This window comes from Aptenodytes patagonicus, chromosome 22, assembly GCF_965638725.1.
Source record: "Aptenodytes patagonicus chromosome 22, bAptPat1.pri.cur, whole genome shotgun sequence".
Taxonomy (NCBI): Eukaryota; Metazoa; Chordata; class Aves; order Sphenisciformes; family Spheniscidae; genus Aptenodytes; species Aptenodytes patagonicus.
In genome coordinates, this window is record NC_134970.1 from 295760 (window position 1) to 316872 (window position 21113).

General features: G+C 40.8%; 1 protein-coding gene across 4 annotated transcripts; it reads left to right on the forward strand.

Moving 5' to 3' along the window:
• The first annotated feature begins 569 nt into the window (after positions 1-569).
• CSDE1 (cold shock domain containing E1) lies at positions 570-21102 on the forward strand. 4 transcript variants are annotated; one of them, XM_076358176.1, is made up of 21 exons: positions 570-658; positions 4499-4690; positions 4848-4931; positions 7438-7636; positions 8374-8483; positions 8839-8931; positions 9471-9568; positions 9747-9828; positions 10185-10313; positions 10479-10604; positions 11026-11238; positions 13034-13174; positions 13263-13421; positions 14022-14129; positions 14990-15165; positions 15571-15683; positions 16404-16523; positions 16757-16935; positions 17947-18110; positions 19082-19214; positions 19792-21102. In XM_076358176.1, exons 4-21 carry the CDS (start codon positions 7438-7440, stop codon positions 19837-19839), a joined length of 2391 nt encoding a protein of 796 aa, XP_076214291.1. In that variant the 5' UTR covers positions 570-658; positions 4499-4690; positions 4848-4931; the 3' UTR covers positions 19840-21102. The 4 variants fall into 4 exon arrangements, with proteins under 4 accessions (XP_076214291.1, XP_076214293.1, XP_076214295.1 ...); XM_076358177.1 differs by lacking the exon at positions 570-658 and adding an exon at positions 1629-1685 and having other exon boundaries at positions 4499-4931; XM_076358178.1 differs by lacking the exon at positions 8839-8931 and having other exon boundaries at positions 4499-4931.
• The last annotated feature ends 11 nt before the right edge of the window (positions 21103-21113 follow it).

Sequence of the window (21113 nt, forward strand, 5' to 3'; positions counted from 1 at the left end):
ACTCTGCCCGTCCTTGAAATCCCGACACAAAGCATCGCCCTCCGTCACTTCAACTCGGTGTGGACTTAACCGAGAGCAACGCTGGTCTCCCTTCCTAGAGGCTCTGCCTTCCCTGCAGCGAGGTTTCAGCTGCAGGGCGCAGTGTTCCCCAGGCCGTGGAGGCTGCCCGCGCGTGCACCGGCAGCGCTGCCGTTACGCTGCGCCGCGGCAGCCGAGCGAGCGAGGTGCCGGCAGCAGCTGCAGCTCCGCGCCCTCCTCTGCCCGCAAGGCCGCGGCCCGTGCTTTGCAGCGTACCCCGAGGGCCGCGCCCGGCCGGGAGGGGGGCCGCGCCAATAAAGCCGCTGCGCGGCCGTGGTCTTGCCTCGTCTTCCCACGCCCTCGCGGCGTGGGGCCGCGCGGCAGCCACGGCTCTCCTCAGGCGAGGAGAGGCGCCGCCGCCCCCGCGCAGGCCGCCGCCCCCGCGCAGGCCGCCGCCGCCGCGCGTGGCCGTGCTGCCGGCCGGTTGCCAGGCGCGCATGCGCACCGTGTGCAGCCGCCGGACTCCGCTCGGCGCAGGCGCGGCTCCACCCCGCGCTCTCGCGAGAGGCCGGGATTTATTCCTACGTGCTGTGCCGTGCTGCTCATGGCGGCGCTGGAGCGGGGGCGCTGAGCTGTTGGGGTGAGTACGGTTCGCGGCAGGCCTTGACGGTTCCCGTCGCCGCCTAGACGGCGCCCGCGTGAGTGAGGGGATACTGGGGCCCCCCGAGAGGCGGCGAGAGAGGTAGAGGGCACCTTTGGATCCGCCTCCCGTTTATCCCTTGTCGCAGCGGTCTTGGCGGGGTAAAGGTGCCTAGAACCTCCCCTCGGCTGCGCGGAGTGCGGTGGCCGGGCCGGGGGGGGGGCGGGCGCCTGACTAATAGGCCGCAGCTCTTGGGGATGGAGTGCCGGTGGCCGCGGGTTGCTGGGCCGCGGCGGCGTGCGCACTACGCTTCCCGGCGTCCTGCGGGCAGACGCCCTGCCGCCGGGGCTCTTGGGGGCTGCAGTTCCCCCGACCGCGTAGGCGGGGCCGCCACGACGCTGGAACTCGCTTTCCCGGCGCGCTGCGCGGCCCAGCGGGCTGCGGGGCTGGTTGGGGCCTGCAGGCCGAGAGGCGGCGGGCCGGCCGCGGGTGGCGCCGAGGGGACTACGGGTCCCGGCAGGCCGCGGGCGGGGCCTCGGCGCTGGGACTCCTGGGGACGGGCTTGTGCGGCCGCCGTGGAGGGGCGGCGGCGGACCGCGGCTCCCGGCGTGCTGCGCGCGCAGCCCCACCCGGCGCGGAGGCTAGGCCCCCATCCCTTTGTGTGTGGGGGAGCGGCCGCCATCGCCCCCCTTTGTGTGCGGGGAGGGCGCCGGGGCGGCCACTCCCTCCGCCGTGCCTGCCCTTCCTCTGGGCCGGGAAGCGGCGGCGCCCGGCGCGGCCCCTTTCCGGCCTTTGCGCTGTCATAGCGTAGGCCGCGGCCGGCGTGCTGGCCGCCTCCCGCACACGGCAGCCCCCGCGCGGCGCGCTGCTGGCTGGGGCTTCTGGCACCGCCCCTCGGCGGGGCCCGCGACTCCGCTCCACGGCCACCATCTTGCTGCAGCGCTGTGAACAGGGGAGGGCCGCGCCGGGCGCTCGGAGCTTGCTGTGCCGCAGGCCCCTCCTGAAGGCCTGCGACGAGTCTCTATCGGTCTGGGTCCAATTTTCTGTTCTCTGGATTAATAGCAAGCACAGGGCTCTTCCCCTAACTCCAGACCCGTTAAAAGAAAACGGATTTTTGTTTTTACGATTCTTTTTTTTAAATGATTCTACATGTATATATGCCTTTACAGACGTTCTTGGAAGTTCTTTAACTTTTTTTTTCCTCCCCATAGATGTATTTTTTTGATGCAAAAGTGACTTCACTAATCTAGTGAATGTTAGTAGCTGATCTCGTAGCTGTCATGTATTGGTTGGGGTGCTCAAGAGCTAGTGTTCGGTGCTGCTTTCCAATATTAATCTGAAAAGATGTGGAATAGCTTTATCTCCAAGTATCATTTAATAGCTGTGTTGTGCATGCATACTGAAAATATAAAGTTTTATCTTTATTAAGTTTGATCTTAGTCATGTAAGAGATGATATTTCTAGAAGCACATGTTCTAATCCAGTAAAATACGTGTTCTTGCAGTTACCTCTTTTTGTGAAGAAAATGGTAAACAAAACAGTGTAATCCGGCAGGTTCTACTGTTAGGCTGTATAGATGGTTTCTAGCTCTGAACAGCTTTATGTGACTTACTGTCATTTAGCAAAATCTGCACCTGAAAAACTTCAAGAACAGGATTTGTACAGCTCTTCCCTGTCTTTGCATTAATCCTTTCAGCTGTATATATACAAATGCAGAACCCAGTGTGACTTGGGGGCTGGGCAGCTGCTTAGGGTGTTTACCATTTGGAGGAGTATTTATAGTAGCTGAATTAAAAAGTAAAGAATTTGAGGCAGACACACACAGTGAGAGGTTTTTTTTTTTTTACTTGAGTTAGGCTTGCTTGACAATCCCCTTTTTTTTAATAACTTAAGTGTAGTAAACCAATCTTGTTACGAAATCGAACTGGCTTTTAAGGGAAAAGCTTATGCCTTATTTCATGACATAACAAATTAGCTTTAGTCATCTTTGGGCAGAAGAGGTGTTTTGATTATTCTATGAAAATGTAATATATTCTATGCCCAGAAAAATGAGAAAGGTAATATGATACAAGTTACAGCTCTAGTAGAACTCTAATAAATATTAGTCTAATTAGATGAGAGAGAAGTACATGAATAAGAAGATTCTAAGTGTCTCTGTGCAGTTCCTGTGATAGAGTGTATGCCTGCTTCATTCCTCCTGAACTTGGTTGGGGGGATGCTCATTTGAGGTCTGAAATGCTGTCCAAAAAAGAATACTATCCTGAAAGAGGTTGTGGTAACAGTTGCCTGAATCTAATACGGAGGTATGTGAAAAGTCTGGTGATCCTGTTATTTTTGCAATAGCTTTGTGTCTTCCGATTTATATTTTCTTACTGAATCTTTCACTGCAAGCCTTTTATACCAGATACTGGTTTGTACTGCCCTCATCCAGTTTCTTATTTAGTCTCATTCATGTATGTGTAACGGTCTGACAAGAAAACTTATTTCAGTCGAAGGTTTTTCAGAGTGGTGACTAAGGGAAGATCCTTAATCTGGAGGACAGGTCATTGAAATACAAACTTCTGTGAAAACTGAGCGATGAGTTTGCATACAGCCATTGTGTGCTTTTAGGGTTTAGAGTTCTTATTTGTAATAGCTGACTGCAGTCAGCATTTTCACTGTGATGAGAGTTAAATGTCTTTGCATTCACGTTTCAGTCACTTAAGTTGACTCTTTAAAGTTCACTAAAGGGAATAAAAAGCTCAGTGTAAATTGTGAAAATTCACTTTTCCACTACAATGGAGAAATAGGCTTTGTCCATATTTTTGCTCATTTGGTGAGGGACTTGGGGAATGACTTGGGGAAAAGTTTTGCTCTGATGCTTCATACCTCTAGATTACTGCATAACATGCTAGTTTATTCATAGGTGTGTTGCTTCTTAGCAGCTTTTGTCCACAAAAATCTCCTCCCCTCTTTTTTCTATATCTACTGAGGAAGCAACAAATGCAAATCAAAACTTGATTTTATTTCTTTTCAAAAAAAGCTTCTGTTTCTATAAGGTTTCAGTTTTATGTGGTAGGGAGCAGTTTGTCTAAACCGTTTTCTCATGAAAACAAAGTGGTACTGGAAAACTTCAGGAGAGAATTATTATCTAGTTACTGTTGCAGAGAAGCTTCTCTGTTATGTTATCTACACAAATATTTTTCTATATGTAATCAACATTTTGCAAATACTGTTTTAAGAAGTCCAGAAAATGGCTCTGCAGTTATTTTACATGCTATGCCAGGGTGCATATGGTCTGTGTAGAACAGGCATACAGCATCTGTACATATAATTGAGAAGCTTGTTTATTTTTATACAAAGCTAAAGGTGCTTCAAGTATTGCTAGTCCTTGACTTACCTTTTGGAACAAAAATTATCAGGAAATTCCAATTCCCCCCCACATATACACCCTACTGCTACTCTGAAGGTCTGTGCAAGCACTTATTAATTAAATTATGAGACAGCACCCATATAAAGTTATTGATAGGAGGCCTAAGACTTGCGTTAAACGATGCTGCTATTCATCAAAATGAAGTTGCTGTTTTAATTGTACAAACTGGGACCTTTCCCGAAATGCATAACTGCATTTGAAGAGTTTAAAGTTGGAAATACCATATCACTGGCTTGGAGGTAGAGTTTCTTGGAAAAGAAGACTGAAAATGGGAATGGCAAATATATCTGTAAAACAGTCTTTCCTAGCACGGATCAAACCTAGAGTATTAAGGTAGAGGAAATGGACCTGTTTGTAGGAACACCTAGGACTGATTGTATAATCTCTTTTAAATTGATACTTAGTGTGTGTCTTTTTCATTTCTCCAGTATGAAGTGGAACAGAACAGAATTTACCACCTGAAACTGCTGCTTCAAGTTCAGATCAGGAAAAGAATATACCGCATTGTAACAACAACTCAAGACCAAAGAAGAGGAAACTTACACTGAAGATACAAGGCTTGATCTGAAACAAGAAGTTTGTGCCTACTCAACAGCTTCAAAAGAGCACGTCCCAACGCTGCTAGTAGTCTTTGTTTTCTCCAGTGCTGTATTGAAACTGCCCAGGGCAGCAGCACTTGTATTCTCTATTAGCTTGATAGATCACGTTCTCTTGCTATCTTTTTTCTTTCTCTCTCTCTCTCTCTCTCTTTCTTTTTTTTTTTTTTTTAAATAATAGCAGTCTTCATCCTTAGAAACTTGTGCTGAAACAGAAGAATCGGCTAATACTACTGAAAGTGCAATATTTGAATATCACTGCGAGGTTGGTGCATGTGTTATATAAAGAGTTATATATATTTCTAAACTTAATAGGAGACAAGCTGTCAACAGAAGGGTGTGGGTTTTGTTAGGAGTTTTTAGCAGTTCTTTGCTGTTATGTTGGTTTAATAGTAGTACGACAAATTAATAGTACCTGCAATATGGTTCTATTTAACAATACTTATAACCCTGGAGAGCTGGTTATGAATGTTTCTCTCTTCTAGTAATGGTAGTGTTGTGGTTCCAATCCCTTTTTTCAAATAACCTCTGTTTAGTCATCTTTAAATCTTACGGCACAGGTTTTTTTTCTTCCTCTGAGTACTTGTATTAGTGGGGTTCATAGTTCTTGTAAACTGACGGGTCAGCTGTGTTAAAAGTCAACTGTTGGGAGTGAACTGTTGGCAGTGGACAGCACAGTCAGGTAGTTGTCGTGGTCCAGTATTATAACCATTATATTGTAGGTGCAAGCAAGTCTTGTTTGTACATTAATAGGTTGTAGCCTAGTAATAACTAGAAGTTTCTTAAAGTTTTATGACAATACTTCTGGTGATACGTATAAATGGACGTTCTGTTTGATTTTTGTTATGCTCTGTTATAACATTATATTTGAACAGGTATAGGAATATGACAAGCATCTGAAAAGGCTGCTGATATTATCGTGTAACTTTCTCTCTACAGCAAATTTTAGTGCCACCCTGAGGAGTGTATCTTTGTTTGAACTTAAGTTGTCAGGCTTTAGATGACTGATGATGAGTTCTTTGTGCTATACTACTGATACTCCTTTAAACTCAAACTGTTCAAACGGTATCATACAATGGTAGTCCTTGAGCCAGAGATTACAGCAGTGTGGTTTTCTAATACTAAGATAGGCTATTCTGAACTTGATTTTTAGGTAGAATTTTGTCATTTTCTGTATCTGATGTACCTTTAGTAGTAGTCTGTTACTTAATGTCTGTGGCAGAGGTGTATGTGTGTTTGTGTACTTACCTTGTATCAGAGATGTGAAGTGGCCATTTTGTAAATGACTCACAAAAAGCATTTGTCACACTGATTTGAGCTTTCAGAATGGATTAATGGTCTTGGCTATTATTCTCCTGGGAAAAGGTATAATAATATATCGTTTTCCTTTCCCCTAGCCACCCTACTTGCAGGACCAATTTATTTTTGAAAAATATTTCAAATTCTAGAATGGCTTAAAATCAAACATTTCAGCTGTTGCCTTCCCACAAGGGCATCTTCTTGTGTATGGAATGTCCTAGGGGTTGCCTTCCTCAAAAGGTGGGGGTTCATATGTTGAAGTGATGCTCTTTGATAACTTTTAAACTGATTTCCAAACAGCATAATAAGACATGCTGTAACTATACCTTTTAATACGTTGAGTAACTTGATGTCTGTATTAGATTAAGAAGCATGACCGTTTTACAAGTTGCTCAGACACCTTTTATCTCTACTAAATGTATTGCTGACTAATTTTGAATCCCTTCTGCTTGATGCAACAAGAAAGCAGAGAACAGACACAGTCTCATTCTGTTTCCAAAATAAATACTCTGGAAACTCAGAGTACTCAGCAAATAAAACCCTCCAATACTGTATTTTAAGATGAACATTGACTGTTTGAGGAGGGTTGCTTCAGTAGTCTTTCTTGAAATAAAGTGTTTGGTGAGGTGTAATAAATTTCAGTGGATTTAATTGCTGACCTGTAAATGGAAATGGCTTGCTTTAAAAATGAGACTTGCACATCAAAAAGCCAGTGAGTTAGTAAAGGGCCTTGTGAATGTTCCAATATTGAGTCTGTACCTTGAAAAGACAAGACACACCTCTTCACCCCACCCACCCCCCCAAAAAAAGGTTTTCATGGGTTCAAGTTAATTTAACAGTTCATTACAGCTTTAACTTTTTTTAGTTTAATGCTGTTTTCAAGTTTTCTCAGTCTCTCTATCACTTGAGCTCCTATGCCACAGAAATGTTAGTTTAATTTTGGGTATTAATTCTGTAACTGTGCAAAAATGTTTAAATACTTAAAACCATTTTTTTAGTATGAAAGACTGAACAGACAAACTAGGGACAAACTTTGCAGGGATGTGAGTGTAATTCTGTTGATTGATAACTGTTGCATTTTCCGAATTACCTGTTTAATTTGGAAGAGCAGATACTTTAGGTATTTTCAGGCTCTGATGTGAAATAGTGAATGTGGGAGTACTTTGAGGTATAATACTTAAGAGAGTCAGAAGTTTGTTTTGGTCTAAGCAAGCTTTATTTCGGTGTTGTATTTCTGGCCTATTTGATAAATAAGTTGCCTGTCTAAATTTTAAGCATTATTGTTTTACAAAAGCTTGACTATTTTGATGTTCTTACTCTATTTTAAAAATGGTTAGAATTTGCTTCTTACAGTAGCTTCCACAAGCTCTTTGTGTTTGTTATTCTGTTATGTGGGCATGGAGAAAGGAGACTTGTTTTAAGTAGTGTTTTTTGCTCCCCCCCCCCCCCCCCCCCCGCTTTCTTTTAAACAGATGAGCTTTGATCCAAACCTGCTCCACAACAATGGACACAACGGGTACCCCAATGGTACTTCGGCAGCGCTACGTGAGACTGGGGTTATAGAAAAACTGCTGACCTCTTACGGATTCATTCAGTGTTCAGAACGGCAAGCTAGACTGTTCTTCCACTGTTCACAGTATAATGGCAACTTACAGGAGCTCAAAGTAGGAGGTAATTAGGCAACTTTCAGAACTTCTTGACTGAGTGAAGACCAGTCTCTTTCACTTGCCATAGAAAATCCTTTTATCTTGTGGCATGAACAGATGCATGCTGTTGCTTCTGATGGGCTAAAGAGACAATTGAATTAATAATGTACCACTCCCGATGAGAGACCTTTACAGCACTTAAGCTTTCCGCAGCTTGTATTAATAGAATTTTGGCCATTCTGGAAAAGGTGCGGTGTTAGGTCAAACTTTTATAACTGAGATGGAAGCAAGTGCTTAGACTGTGGAAAAACATACCGCATGTACTCAGTATTTCTTTTTTTAAAATTAGTTTGAAGACGGCCAATTGTTTTTCAGAATGGGGAGGCTGCTACTTCATGCTACTAATTAATGTGGCAGTGAAGTTTCTAAACAGTTTAATGGCATATGTTATGTTGTCTGAACTTCAGTGTGAAGTCTGCTGTATAGTGAGTGGGGCAGGGGGAGGGAATTATTGAGGGGCAAGCCATCACAATAGAATAATTCATTAGCAACAGGAGTGAATAAGCAGAATAACCAGAGAAATACTTGCAAATAGTGTCCTTCCTTGGTAACAAAAGCACCTGAGTTTTACTTTGTTGTGTTTGGCTACAAGCAGTGAATTATCAAATGTAACCATTTGGTGATTTAAAAAAAAAACCAACCAAAAACAGCCAACCCAAACAAAACTCTGTGACGCCATTATCACGCTTGATTGTCTTGTAGACGATGTTGAGTTTGAAGTGTCTTCTGATCGCCGAACTGGAAAACCCATTGCTATTAAATTGGTGAAGATAAAACCAGAAATATTACCTGAAGAACGAATAAATGGACAAGTTAGTGCCTGTTTTCTATACATGCATAATTTCCATCCTTTACTCCAGTACAGAAGGCTAGATTCATTTAGCATGCATATTAACTGCATACAGTATTCAGTTACACTGAAATATATTTTTGTTATTCTGGTAAAAATTCAGAGGTTCAGTTTGAGTTCTTACTTAGCTCCAGACAGTTCTTAGAGTCAACAGGTGTTCTGTAAGATTGAAACTTTTCAGCGTGGCATTCCCTGTTGAGTTACACTAGAAGTGCATCCCTGAGTGTATAAGTAGAGGAAGCCGAGATTCATTTTGTATTCAGCAGTGCTGCTCCTGAAATGACTAGCAATGGATTTTTTTTTTTTTTGACTGGTAGGTTGTGTGCGCTGTTCCTCACAATTTAGAGAGTAAATCTCCAGCTGCCCCGGGTCAGAGTCCAACAGGGAGTGTATGCTACGAACGTAATGGGGTAAAGCTTACATATTTTACTTGAACTCTTCACTGATCCATCACTCTTGGTCTATGAGCAAAAAAATTGACACAATTTAATGTAGACAGTTGACACTGCGAAGAACTGTAGTTTTTGGCCAACAAAAAAAGGCATGCTTTGGTAATTACTACAAACAGAAATGTTAATTTGGCAGCTTGCTTGCTTATATCTATGGAGAACTTTATATAGAGCCAAATAGTTGTTTTTCTCTTTTAAAACTTAATGAAGCTGGGTTATGTAATGTTCATGTATCCTTATCTTGAACTTTTAAAGTTTAGAAATTGACGTTTAAAGATGGTCATGTACAAACCTTTCAACTTAAGTTGCTTGTTACAAACTCATCAAAACACCACCATGGAAAAAAGAATGTTTTTGCATGCCATGTTTGACCATTTTTGATTTTTTCACTAAATTAATTTCTTTACTAGCAGATACTGTTATTAAACAAAACTGCGTTAATCTTTCTTTGAAACAACTATTCTGCAAATAGACTAATATTAGTCAATGTTTATTTACAGGAAGTATTTTACCTGACTTACACCCCGGAGGACGTTGAAGGAAATGTACAGCTGGAAACAGGAGATAAAATAAACTTTGTAATTGATACAAATAAACAGTAAGTTGGTATTGCTTTTCTGACTTCATACTTTGTTTTAGTAGTCAGGCAGCAATTCATGCCTGTTCCAAGAACTGAAATGACATTATGAAATGTCATTATATTATGAAAATATAATCTTAGTATATAGTTTTGAGTTGTTTCAGGTTTGCTCTGTTTACTTTTTTCTCCCCTCTAGTACTGGTGCTGTAAGTGCTCGTAACATTATGCTATTAAAAAAGAAACAAGCCCGCTGTCAAGGAGTAGTCTGTGCCATGAAAGTAAGTGATGCTTTAGCTTTAAAGTTTCATTTGAAAAAGAAATGCTGTTCTGAAAAGTGGTGTTATAAGTAATATATTTAGGGCATTAAGAGCTATTAACAGTTTGCAGCTGTGGGTGTAAACTGGGTGAAATGGTTTAAACAGCTAATCTTTGATTCTAATACTGTTCTTAACAAAGGAAGTCCCATTTATTTCCATTTATATATTTCTTGTGGTAGTCTGTTAGCTGTATGCACTCATAAGTCTGCTATACTGGTATGTCATAGTCTTTCATTGTGTTTGATAGAACCTGTAAAATTTTGTCGTGGTATGTTAAGAGAATAGGCAATTTATTAAACACTTTGTTCTGTTCTTAGGAAGCCTTTGGATTTATTGAGAGGGGTGATGTCGTGAAGGAGATATTCTTTCACTATAGTGAATTTAAAGGTGACCTAGAAGCCTTACAGCCTGGTGATGATGTGGAGTTTACAATCAAAGACAGAAATGTAAGACGAAATCCAGTAAAAACTGAAGACAAGATCCTAGGGCATAACTGGACAGATGTCTGTTTTCTCAAATTCACTTGTAAAAAGAGGGGGAGGAGGTTCATTGGAAAATGTCTGCTGCCTTACCTCTTCTCTATGGGTATTTGACTGATTTTGTGCTTTTAGGGTAAAGAAGTGGCAACAGATGTTAGACTGCTGCCTCAAGGAACTGTCATTTTTGAAGACATCAGCATTGAACATTTTGAAGGAACTGTAACCAAAGTAATTCCGAAAGTACCCAGCAAAAACCAGGTGAATTTCAGTATTTAGTTAAGTTTATGTGAAATGTTGTATTGATTGTATTGAATTCCAGTCAAACAGTAAAAATGTTCCCCTTTCCCTGTAACAGTCTGCTGCATAAGTACGGTTATAAATTTAATTCTTGAAATAGGGTCTTAATTTCTTTGGCAATACATGCTTGGTGCTTAAAAACAAAAAAAAAACCCAGACACCCAACCACCACCAACAAAAACTATCTTGCATTTGGCTATAGACAGTGAATTACAAATTAGGAGTGGTAGAAATGAAGCATCGTGGTCTGAGTCCAGCAGGCATTTGGTGTCATCCATACTTCTGTTAGCATTAGTATTTCTGCCAACCATTCTGTCTGTCTGCAGTTATGCTGAGTCTTGTAGGTGAACTAACTTTTTCTGTCGGGTTTTGTGTCTGCTAGAGCGATCCATTACCTGGCCGCATCAAAGTTGACTTCGTGATTCCTAAAGAACTTCCATTTGGAGACAAAGATACAAAATCCAAGGTGACCTTGCTGGAAAGTGACCACGTTCGATTCAATATTTCAACAGACAGACGTGACAAACTGGAACGAGCCACCAATATTGAGGTTCTCCCCAATACTTTCCAGTTTACTAATGAAACTAGGGAAATGGCAAGTATCTATCTTTAAAAGTTAATTCTTGAGGGGAAATGAGGGGAAATGAAAGTAAAACATGGGGGTTTTGTCTTAAACAATAACTTAATGTAAAAATCACTAGTGTCTTCCATTGCCTTTTCTGAAATTCAGTCCTCTGATGTACACTTCAAAGTGCTTAAATGGTATAAAGTTCAGAATTAATGCTGTGCATCTTTCCTTTAAAAGAATAAGTTAACTACTAAGTAAATGAAATCATATTAGAAAATTAGACCTTAATTGGCCCTCTTGGATTGAATTGCTAGCTGGTTAGAACAGACAGAGAATTAATGCAATCTTGAACTGATAGTTTAAAAATTCACATGCTTGAGTCTAAATAGGTAACTACTTATGTTCCTTAGGAAAACTGGAAGAACCGGGGGCTACTCTGGTTCAGGTAGTGAAAAGTCTTAAGATTCAGAGGAGGTACTGTGTGCAGCTTTTGGATTTCATGTTTTTTGGCCAATATCTCTCTCTCTCTGAGGGTCCAGCAGAAGGATAGTAAAGAGCTGCGTTCTATCACATACAAAAAAATCTTTGAGGATTACAGGGACTAAGATGGATGTGCTAATCAGTATTAAAGAATATCTTTCATTCCTGTAATTTGGAATGTTGGTTCTGTTCCAACTAGACTGTAGTTTGCCTTCCTTTTCAATTGGAGTCCAATTACAGTGCTATCACATCAGTGTGCTGTGAATTAGGGACCCTTTGCTTTAAGAAAACCACTGAACTTTGACTTCAGCCTCTCAGTTTTTGGCATTCTATCCTATAGACTTCTTATATTTCTACTTTGGCTAGATACATTTGCCTGCCTGAATCGAGCTGTCATTGAGGTGACAAGTATTGGCTGCTTCTAGAAAGGTTAGCTGATTTTCCTGAGCTTGTGAAAGCTATATGAGAGGAATGTTCCTAAAGGTGGAAAGTATCTTTGCATTGTCATTCAAATCCTATAAGCCTTCCCTGAGACTTGCTAAAGGCTCTGTAGTAACGGGGTTGAACTGAATGTATTCATGAATTCTATCTTGCTCAATACCTCTGGCATGACCTGGTACTAGTTCTTCCTAACTTGAGTAATGAACTCTTTCAGCAACTTTATGGAGCCTTTTTTTTTTTTTTTTTAACCCAAAGGTCAGGGTGAGAAATGGATTTTTTTGACAGTTGATGGGGCACAGTATATTCTGTTTATCATTCAGCATTCCATTTCTACTGGTTACCAGGAAGGCCACTAAAATATTATGTAACATGTTTACTATAATATACGCCCATAGATATGATAGTTTTAACAAACTTCTTTGTAAGAAAGCTTTTTAATTTCTTCATTTGTGTCTGGAAACCTGATGGGTTTTCTCTTAAACTTCCCTCCAACCACTGGTTTTATTTCCTGTTTACATACGTTCTTTTATGTTTCGTGTGTGTTTATGTATGTATTATATACTTGTATAGATGATGCATGTATTTGTAGAGTTACCCCCTTCAAGATTGTGTTCTCTGTGTAGTAGTAATGTCAGGTTCTTTAACTGTAGTCCTTCTTGTTAATGGCTTAAATTAATCTTTTCCACTTCATAAGAAATTAAGTTGAGAAACTAGGTAAGTACGACTTGTTTGCATTCCAGGTTGACCATAGCCATTAGCACTACAGTTTGCAAGGAAGCATATTGCATAAACCAAGAAGTGTTTTCATAGGATTCAGGCCTTGTGTTCGGATGTGGAGTACCTGCAGACAGATGTCGCATAGTGGTAGTAAAACTGTAATTGTCCATTTGACTATTCTCAGGGTGTGATTGCAGCAATGAGAGATGGCTTTGGCTTCATTAAATGTGTGGACCGGGATGCTCGCATGTTCTTTCACTTCAGTGAAATTATGGATGGAAATCAACTCCATATTTCTGATGAAGTAGAGTTTACTGTCGTTCCTGTAAGTGAGCTTAATACTTTTATGAAATCTTAGTTTTTAAAGAAACTATCTGCAGTCTGTCTAAAATCTGATCGATCTTGTTTTTTAGGATATGTTGTCTGCCCAAAGAAATCATGCTATAAGGATTAAAAAACTTCCAAAGGGCACGGTTTCTTTCCACACCCAATCAGATCACCGTTTTGTGGGCACTATAGACAAAGAAGCCACTCCAGCCAAAGCCACTAGCCCAAATAAAGGCAAAGAGAAGGTAATGCTGCTCTTCTACTTGTGAAGTACCTGTTCTGTGTTCCTGGCTTTGGAGACTGAGGCTGCTTCCTTAAGATCTGTAATTCAACTTTTTGAAGCACTGTTTATCCTGTGTGAATGTGAACTACATTGAATAGCTAATGACAGTAGTCAGTGAAGACTAACTTGTGTGAAACAAGATAATAAAAGCATCGTTAATGATCATGTTGTTGAGGATAATTTCCAAGAACTTGATGGGAAGTTTCTTTCTACCTCCTACTACATAAGATGCTAATAGAATTGGTTAAAATTAAGTTTCTAGGGCTAGAGGGGAATCTCTGTTGTTTTGTCATGCTGTTTTAAACAATGCCAGAATAATTAAGCTTTCAATAAATACTTAACTGGAAATGGTGGTAATACTTTCTTTTCTTTAAAAATATTGTCTAATATCATTTAAAGCTTCTTACTCAGAGTTGATTGCTTTGTTGTGTTTTTCACCAGTTACTGAGCAGTTACTGTAAAACCACTGTGGCTCAAATGAGCAGTGCTTTAATTGTATGTAGTAATCTTGTTCGCTTACAAATAAGACACCCATTGCTGAATTCTGATGTCTTGTTTTTAGGAAGCTGAGGATGGAATAATTGTTTATGATGACTGTGGAGTAAAACTGACTATTCCTTACCAGGCCAAGGATGTGGAAGGATCTGCTAATCCCCAGATAGGAGATAAGGCAATATAACTAAGTATACCATTGGGAAATATTTTTCTGTGCGTTGTGAGATGTGAGCTTCTCTTTGCCTTGTTACTGGATTTGTTCTCCCTCTGAGAACAAACGAAGGACAAGGCATCTGTGATGTCACCCATTTCTTTTCCTCTGTTCTAGGTTTGAGTGGCTTAATCTTCTGTATAACTAAGAAAAATATCCTAAAACCTGGTGATACATATATGAAAAAAGTGTCTTAGTATGTAAATGATGCTTTTTAAACAAGGAATTCTTATCATTAAGACAGTGGACTCCGCTTGTGAATAATCAAGAGGAAATTAGCATAAAGACTTTGAGATTAATGTTGAAGAGGGAGAACATACCCTTATGAGCAGATTAGCCTGAGAGACAATGGAAAGGGAGAAAGAGCTCGGAGACCTGGAAGAGCAGCCTAAAAACTGTCAGTGTTCAGGAGCCATGCTAGGAAGGCACTGATTACTGTTTTTGAAAATCAAACAAGTGAGCAAATACTCACTGTGGGCCACTGGTGATAAGTGTAGTGAAAGGAGGCAAATCACATAAGCAGAAAGATTCTCATCTTTAATAGGTACAAGAAGCTGAGTACTAGAGGCTGGCTTACCTTGCAGATGTCACTGGTGTGACTGCTACTCTTTGGAATGTTGTAAATGTCAATGACTGACAGATGTTTCTGGGAGAGCAGTGGCTAGAAAATTACTTTCCTGGAGAGCCTAGATATTGATTAGAGCTACACAGCTTTGAAATGAGTTGTTTCAGTTTTGTTCTTTTTTTGTTGGTGGTCATGGTTTTGGTGGTTGTGGTTTGTTTGTTTTTTTTCTAGCTAGTATTGATATGCTCCTCTTCAACAGGTTGAGTTCAGTGTTTGTGAAGTGAAGAGAACTGGTCTGCAAACAGCTGTTTCTGTCAGAATGCTAGGACGCAATTACAGCTCTAAGAGGCTTTTGGGATATGTGGCAGCCCTGAAAGATAACTTTGGATTTATTGAAACAGCCAATCATGATAAGGAGATCTTTTTCCACTACAGGTGAATGGCAATTTTGTTATTATTATTTGTTTGTGTGTGTGGTTTTGTTTGTTGGGGGGTGGGGGGGGTGGAGTTTGGTAGGGTTGACTGTTAAACCCATTTGGACTTCACACACACACACATGCGTGCAGGTGCTTAGGTGTCTCAGGTTCTATTTATTATCTCTGCTGGACTGGTTCGGGCTTTTCCGTTAGCAGTCTTGGTGTTCTATGCCTCTGAATTCCAGGCCTAGAAATACAGTTGTATTGTATATTTGAAATGCTTCACTTTCTTGAATGAGGATTTCTTGAAAATGTGAGGTGCTGAGCTAGTTAAATGGTTTCTGATCAACTTATGTAAGTGTTGGATGAGCATCACTGTTGTCATGTAACTAAAGGAAAATTGTACTTAATTCTATTCCTGTAGTGAATACTGTGGTGATATTGATAGCCTGGAACTTGGAGACACTGTTGAATACAGCTTGTCAAAAGGCAAAGGAAACAAAGTTAGTGCAGAAAAGGTGAACAAAACACATGCAGGTAAGACTGTACCTGGTATTTTGTGCTTACAATGCTCTTGGCAGGTGCTGATGGATAAAGTTCATTAATAATCTATTTACAGTTGGAGCTTAGACCAAGCGGACGATGCTTAATGTGGTGGTCATTGGTTTCCTGAAAGCTGTTGCCTGTGTTTCCAGAGAACAGACAAGTGCAGACCAACAGTCCTGTAGACAGTAGCAACTCTTTGGACCTTTTCCGTGCTCCGTCCTCTTCAATTGGAGGGTTATAAGGAGAGACCTAGTGGCAGAACTAGCCAAATTAGTAATTGTACTAGTTGTGCTGTACCTCACAGAAGGAAAATTGCAGGAGGAATGCAGATGCGGGTATTAAGGACTTGGGGGCAAAAAATGCATACTTAAAGATAATTGAATGATTAAAGTGAGCAGGGAATGGGAATGCAGTGGAAGAGAAGTAAAATACTTTGATTTGCTTTGCAAGTTCCATGGCCTCTAGTTTCATGAGAAACTAATTTTTTCCACTTCCATGTTTGAACTGTCAGTGTGGTCTTGATTAAAAAAGCTATCATTACTTATTGCTGTGTTAAAGCTGTTCCAGTTTTACTGGGTGATAGAGTGCACTGCCTTAGGTGTTTTGCAGTGCAAACTATTGGCTCCTGATCAATCTGAATCACTTACTAATTCTTTTTAAAATAAAGTATGACTAGAACATCCTGTTCTTGCACTGTCTGTTTCGTTTCAGTGAATGGTATCACTGAAGAAGCTGATCCAACTGTTTACTCTGGTAAAGTAATTCGTCCTTTAAGGAGTGTAGATCCCACACAAACTGAATACCAGGGCATGATTGAAGTCATGGAGGATGGTAAGATTTGTTGCTTTTAAATTATAAGTGTTCCTTTCACAAACGCACAGGAACCGTAGAAGTTTAATAAACTCTAAATGGAGGTGTTGAGGATTATATTCACACAACAGACTATATTCATACTACTAAGCTGACAGTAAAAGTGTCATTTCTAATATTGGAAATAAATTCTGAATGCCCTCAGATAGGAAAGGATGCCTCTCAATTCTGTCTTGTACTTTTCCTCCCTCTAGGTGAGATGAAAGGAGAGGTCTATCCATTTGGAATTGTTGGAATGGCAAACAAAGGTGACTGTCTGCAAAAGGGAGAGACGGTAAAGTTTCAGCTCTGTGTTCTTGGTCAAAATGGGCAGACAATGGCTGTTAACATCACACCGTTCCGCAGAGCCACAGTGGAATGCGTGAAGGATCAGGTGAGTGACCGCTGCTATGAAGACAAGATGCATGTTAATAGGAAATAACTGCTTGACTTGGCATAGAGCAGATGAGAACTCACTTCAGCACCTGAATCCAAGAAGCTTGCTGTGCACAGATGGATTGCTTTGTACTCTGATTCTAGGGAAGCAGGTTTGGGTAACCCAAGTACTGGCTTATGCAAGCCTGTGTAATGTGACTTTAGTAAAAAAGACATACCAAGAACTCAGTACTTGGTTTGGTGCTGATACATCAGTACTACTGGGCGGCAGTTCCTGCTGTGGTTGATTCTGAAGGCCTGTTTTTGAGATGTCCTAGAAATTGATCTAACTAGTTTCTGCTGAACAGGGCATTAAAAAAGTGTTTAAAAAAAGAAACAAAACCACGCGTACTCTGCTTCTAGAAGAAGCTTCTTCACAGCATTAAGCAGTCAATGAGTACAGTCCGCCTGAAATGCGAAGGCTGATCGTAGTTGCATCTCAGAATGATTAGAAAATTAAGTGCTGTGAACGCTTTCTATTTTTATAGTTATTCTGCAGCACTAAGCTCTAGTCATTTATGGAGAGGCTAGGTGAGTTTTGCTGGTTTATACACGAGTGAAATGATAAATGGAAGTAACTGACTTATACCAGTGACAGGCCAAAAAATGGAGTGGTTTCTACTGTGTAACTTTTAAGGTGGAGTCTTAGAAAAGAACATGCAGCAGCGCTCTTCTCAGTTTAATACAACTGCCAGCACTTTGGCAGTTTTCAGAACTTGTTCTATAGACTTAGGGGTTTAAATGTGACTTTACAAACCCAAGAAGAGTGCTTAGACTTCCAGAAGTATTGTTTCCAGATGGAATCTTCTGTTCAGTGTAGAAATTGCATTTCCACTTCCATTAGGTACTTCAGAGTTTTTTTGTTTTTTTTTTTTCTTCTTAGAAATAGTTAAACTGCAATAATGAGTAAGTCATTGCATCTGTTTGGATCAAGAGGAAAGAAATAACCTTGTGATGTGTTGGTTTTCAGTTCGGTTTCATTAACTATGAAGTGGGTGACAGCAAAAAGCTCTTCTTCCATGTCAAAGAAGTTCAGGATGGTGTGGAACTACAGGCTGGGGATGAAGTGGAGTTCTCGGTAATCCTGAACCAGCGCACAGGAAAATGCAGTGCCTGTAATGTGTGGCGTGTCTGGTGAGGATTTAGAATTAAAGTGATTTAATGTGGCACGCTGTCTACATCACAGTAGTGGAGTGCATGCTGCTTCTAAACTGAGCTAGCTGTTCCTAGAATGGGAGCTATGAATTTCAGCTGGCTTCAGTGAGAGCTTCTCACCTGAGAACTGCTAGCACTTGTGGGGTGTCCAGTACAGTGCAGCAGCAGAACTCTCAGCTTTTCTTATTTACAGATAGCTTCTTGTTCTTTTAATCTATTAAGAAGCTCCCCCCCGTAGCAGGAACTTGGATACAGCCTTCTAAGTAGAAATTAATGAATGATAAGAAAACTGATGGTATTCCTATGTAGTTGCTGGCCTCTCTGGCCAGCATAGTACATAGTGCTTCCACCTGTTTCCTGAAGAGCAACTTTCATTTTTAAAGAGAAGAACAATGTTGTTAGGCACTCTTTTCTTTTTGGTATGTGATTTTTTTTTTTAAGGTAATGGGTTTTGTTTTTTTTTTTTCTTTTGAGCTACTTACACATTTTGAAGAAAACTGCACAATTTGGATTTTGCTTAAGCTTGAGATAGCTTCCTGTTGCTGTAGAGTTGCCAGCATTTAATTTTTTTCTCTCAAAATTCTGTTATCATCATCTTCAGAGATGTTAATGCTATGCCGTTACGTACTGGCAACTCGAAAGCCTTTTACTGCTCCAGTTAAAGAGAACAGAAATGTAGGAAATACTACTTATGTGTGCATGAGAGTAAATTCAACGGCTGTGCTCACTAAAGAATACCCTTTTGAGAATACTGTTTTGAGCTACTGCTATTTGAGTCCTGTGTTTTAAGTAATGGTTTTGAGGCAGACATACGTGGTGTCATCCAGAAGGTCCGCTTTCACATGAGACAGATTATGCTCATGGCTTAATGGGGAAAGTGACTGTAAATTAGGTAGCTTACACCATCTCTGGGAAGTCATCAGTGCTCTGTATGGTTGACTCTGTTACAGTGAAGGCGCTAAGGCTGTTGCTGCTCCACGTCCTGATAGACTTGTTAATCGTTTAAAGAGCATTAATCTGGATGATGCCAATGCTCCTCGTCTAACAGTTCTTCGTCAGCCTAGGGGACCGGATAACTCAAAGGTACGTAAGATAAAAGGCTAGCTTGCAGAATAACTGCAGTTTGTGTTTTAACTTGGATAACATAACATTGCTTCCTCTGTTGGAAGCCTAAACTGTTTGAAACATGGTGTCTGCTTTCATTCCATAGTGAACTAGTCACCTGCTGTGTGAGATCAGATTATTTTTGTGCAAAGTCAGGGGCGCTATACCCTGTGTCAACACTGTATGCTGTGGTTTCAGAAGAGCACACAGTATGGAAGCAACAAATTGTGTTCTAGCCCATAATGGCTATCTTGGTTTGTTTTATTTCTTTTATAAACCTCCTGCTCCCCTTCTCAGTGAAGTCCCTTTATCTAAACTTGGCTTTCACGTAAGGTTCTGCCACCACATGATAAGCAGGAGGAGTAAAGTGTCTGGAATCTGTGAAGTATCTAGGACTACAAAGAGCAACCCACAGAACGTGTTTTGTTACTGCCTCTGTTTCTGAAGACAAATGTGGCTAACTAGAAATGTGCTAATGCTGTACTTGGTTGGAACGGAACAGGTTTGCTTTAAAGCATGATGCTGGAGCTAAAAGTTTGTTTTGTTTTCCTCGCAGGGATTTGGTGCAGAGAGAAAGATCCGTCAAGCTGGTGTTATAGACTGATCCACAAAACCCATACCTGATGTACGACTGAGTGGTGGGGGCTGGTGAAGGGTACTGAATATCTCCCTATTCATCCCTTCCTCCAATTTCTAAGAAGCTATTACACCGGTTTTAACACCTTCTCATGTTATGTTTAAAATAAATTTATGAAACCATTTTAAAATTATGCACAGTTGCATTCTGGAGAACTTAAGGTGGCGCCTTATAGTATCACATTTTAGAAGCTTGTTTTGAATGGTGCATTTAACGCAACTGGTAACTGCAAATCTACATTGCCTATGTGAATAAACATTATAGACAGCTCTACTCTGGTAGACCTTATGGAATTCTGCACTACAACTATCTATGCTTTATCTTTGTTATTTTGGCCAAGGTATTACTATGCCTTAGTGCTCAATTGCATTATGTCTTTCCTTCCAAGTGGAAGCGGAAGGCTCACTTCAGCTCACTCTGCTCAAATTCTGAGGACCATATGAGGGTAGAGTAAGTTCAACTTGATACAAAATCCGTACGAACGTTCAGATAACTTAAGTTGATGGCCAAATGTTCCAGTGTTTTCATATTTCATTTAATTTGAGTCCTTTAGCCAGCAAAGTTTGTTAGAGCTCAATGAAAGTCTTTTTCTGGGGTAGACTTATTTTTGTAGCGTTCTGAAACACAGGCAGTGCAGAATTTCATAAGGCTGAGGTGTGCCATCAGTGTGGTAATTTAAATATATTTAAAACAATGCACAAATCTGCTGCTGCTTAGAACACTGCAGCTTTAAACCCAGTTTCTTTTACTGATTTAAATTTAAAAAGAAAGAAGTTGTGCCTGAAGTGAATACTTTTTTTTTCTTTTTTGCAGCCGGCACCCAGTGTACTGTAAAAGAATAAATACTTAGGCTTTCCATAGCTGTATTGAGACTTTCATGAAGGTGAAATAGTTGATGTCTGTGTGCTTTTTTTCCCCCCGCCCCTCCCCTGTCCCCCTCCCCTGTCCCCCTCCCCCCACTTCCCCAGTCACACTTTATCAAGCAAGAAAACTGAATGATTGGTCTAAGTATTACTTTAACCAAAAAGATCAGGAGTTACTTTCTTTGAATAGAGGGCAGTACTGTGGTTTTTTTTTTGTTTTTTTTTTCATGTTACCTCTATTCTCAATTTAGGGTTTTCTTCTCTGGGAGATGCATTATCTTTGTAAAACAAACATTGCTTTCTCCAGTTTTTTCTGTTAATGGCAAAGAATGGAAATAGAATAAAGTTTTACTGATTTTGAAAAAATCTTCCCTCCTG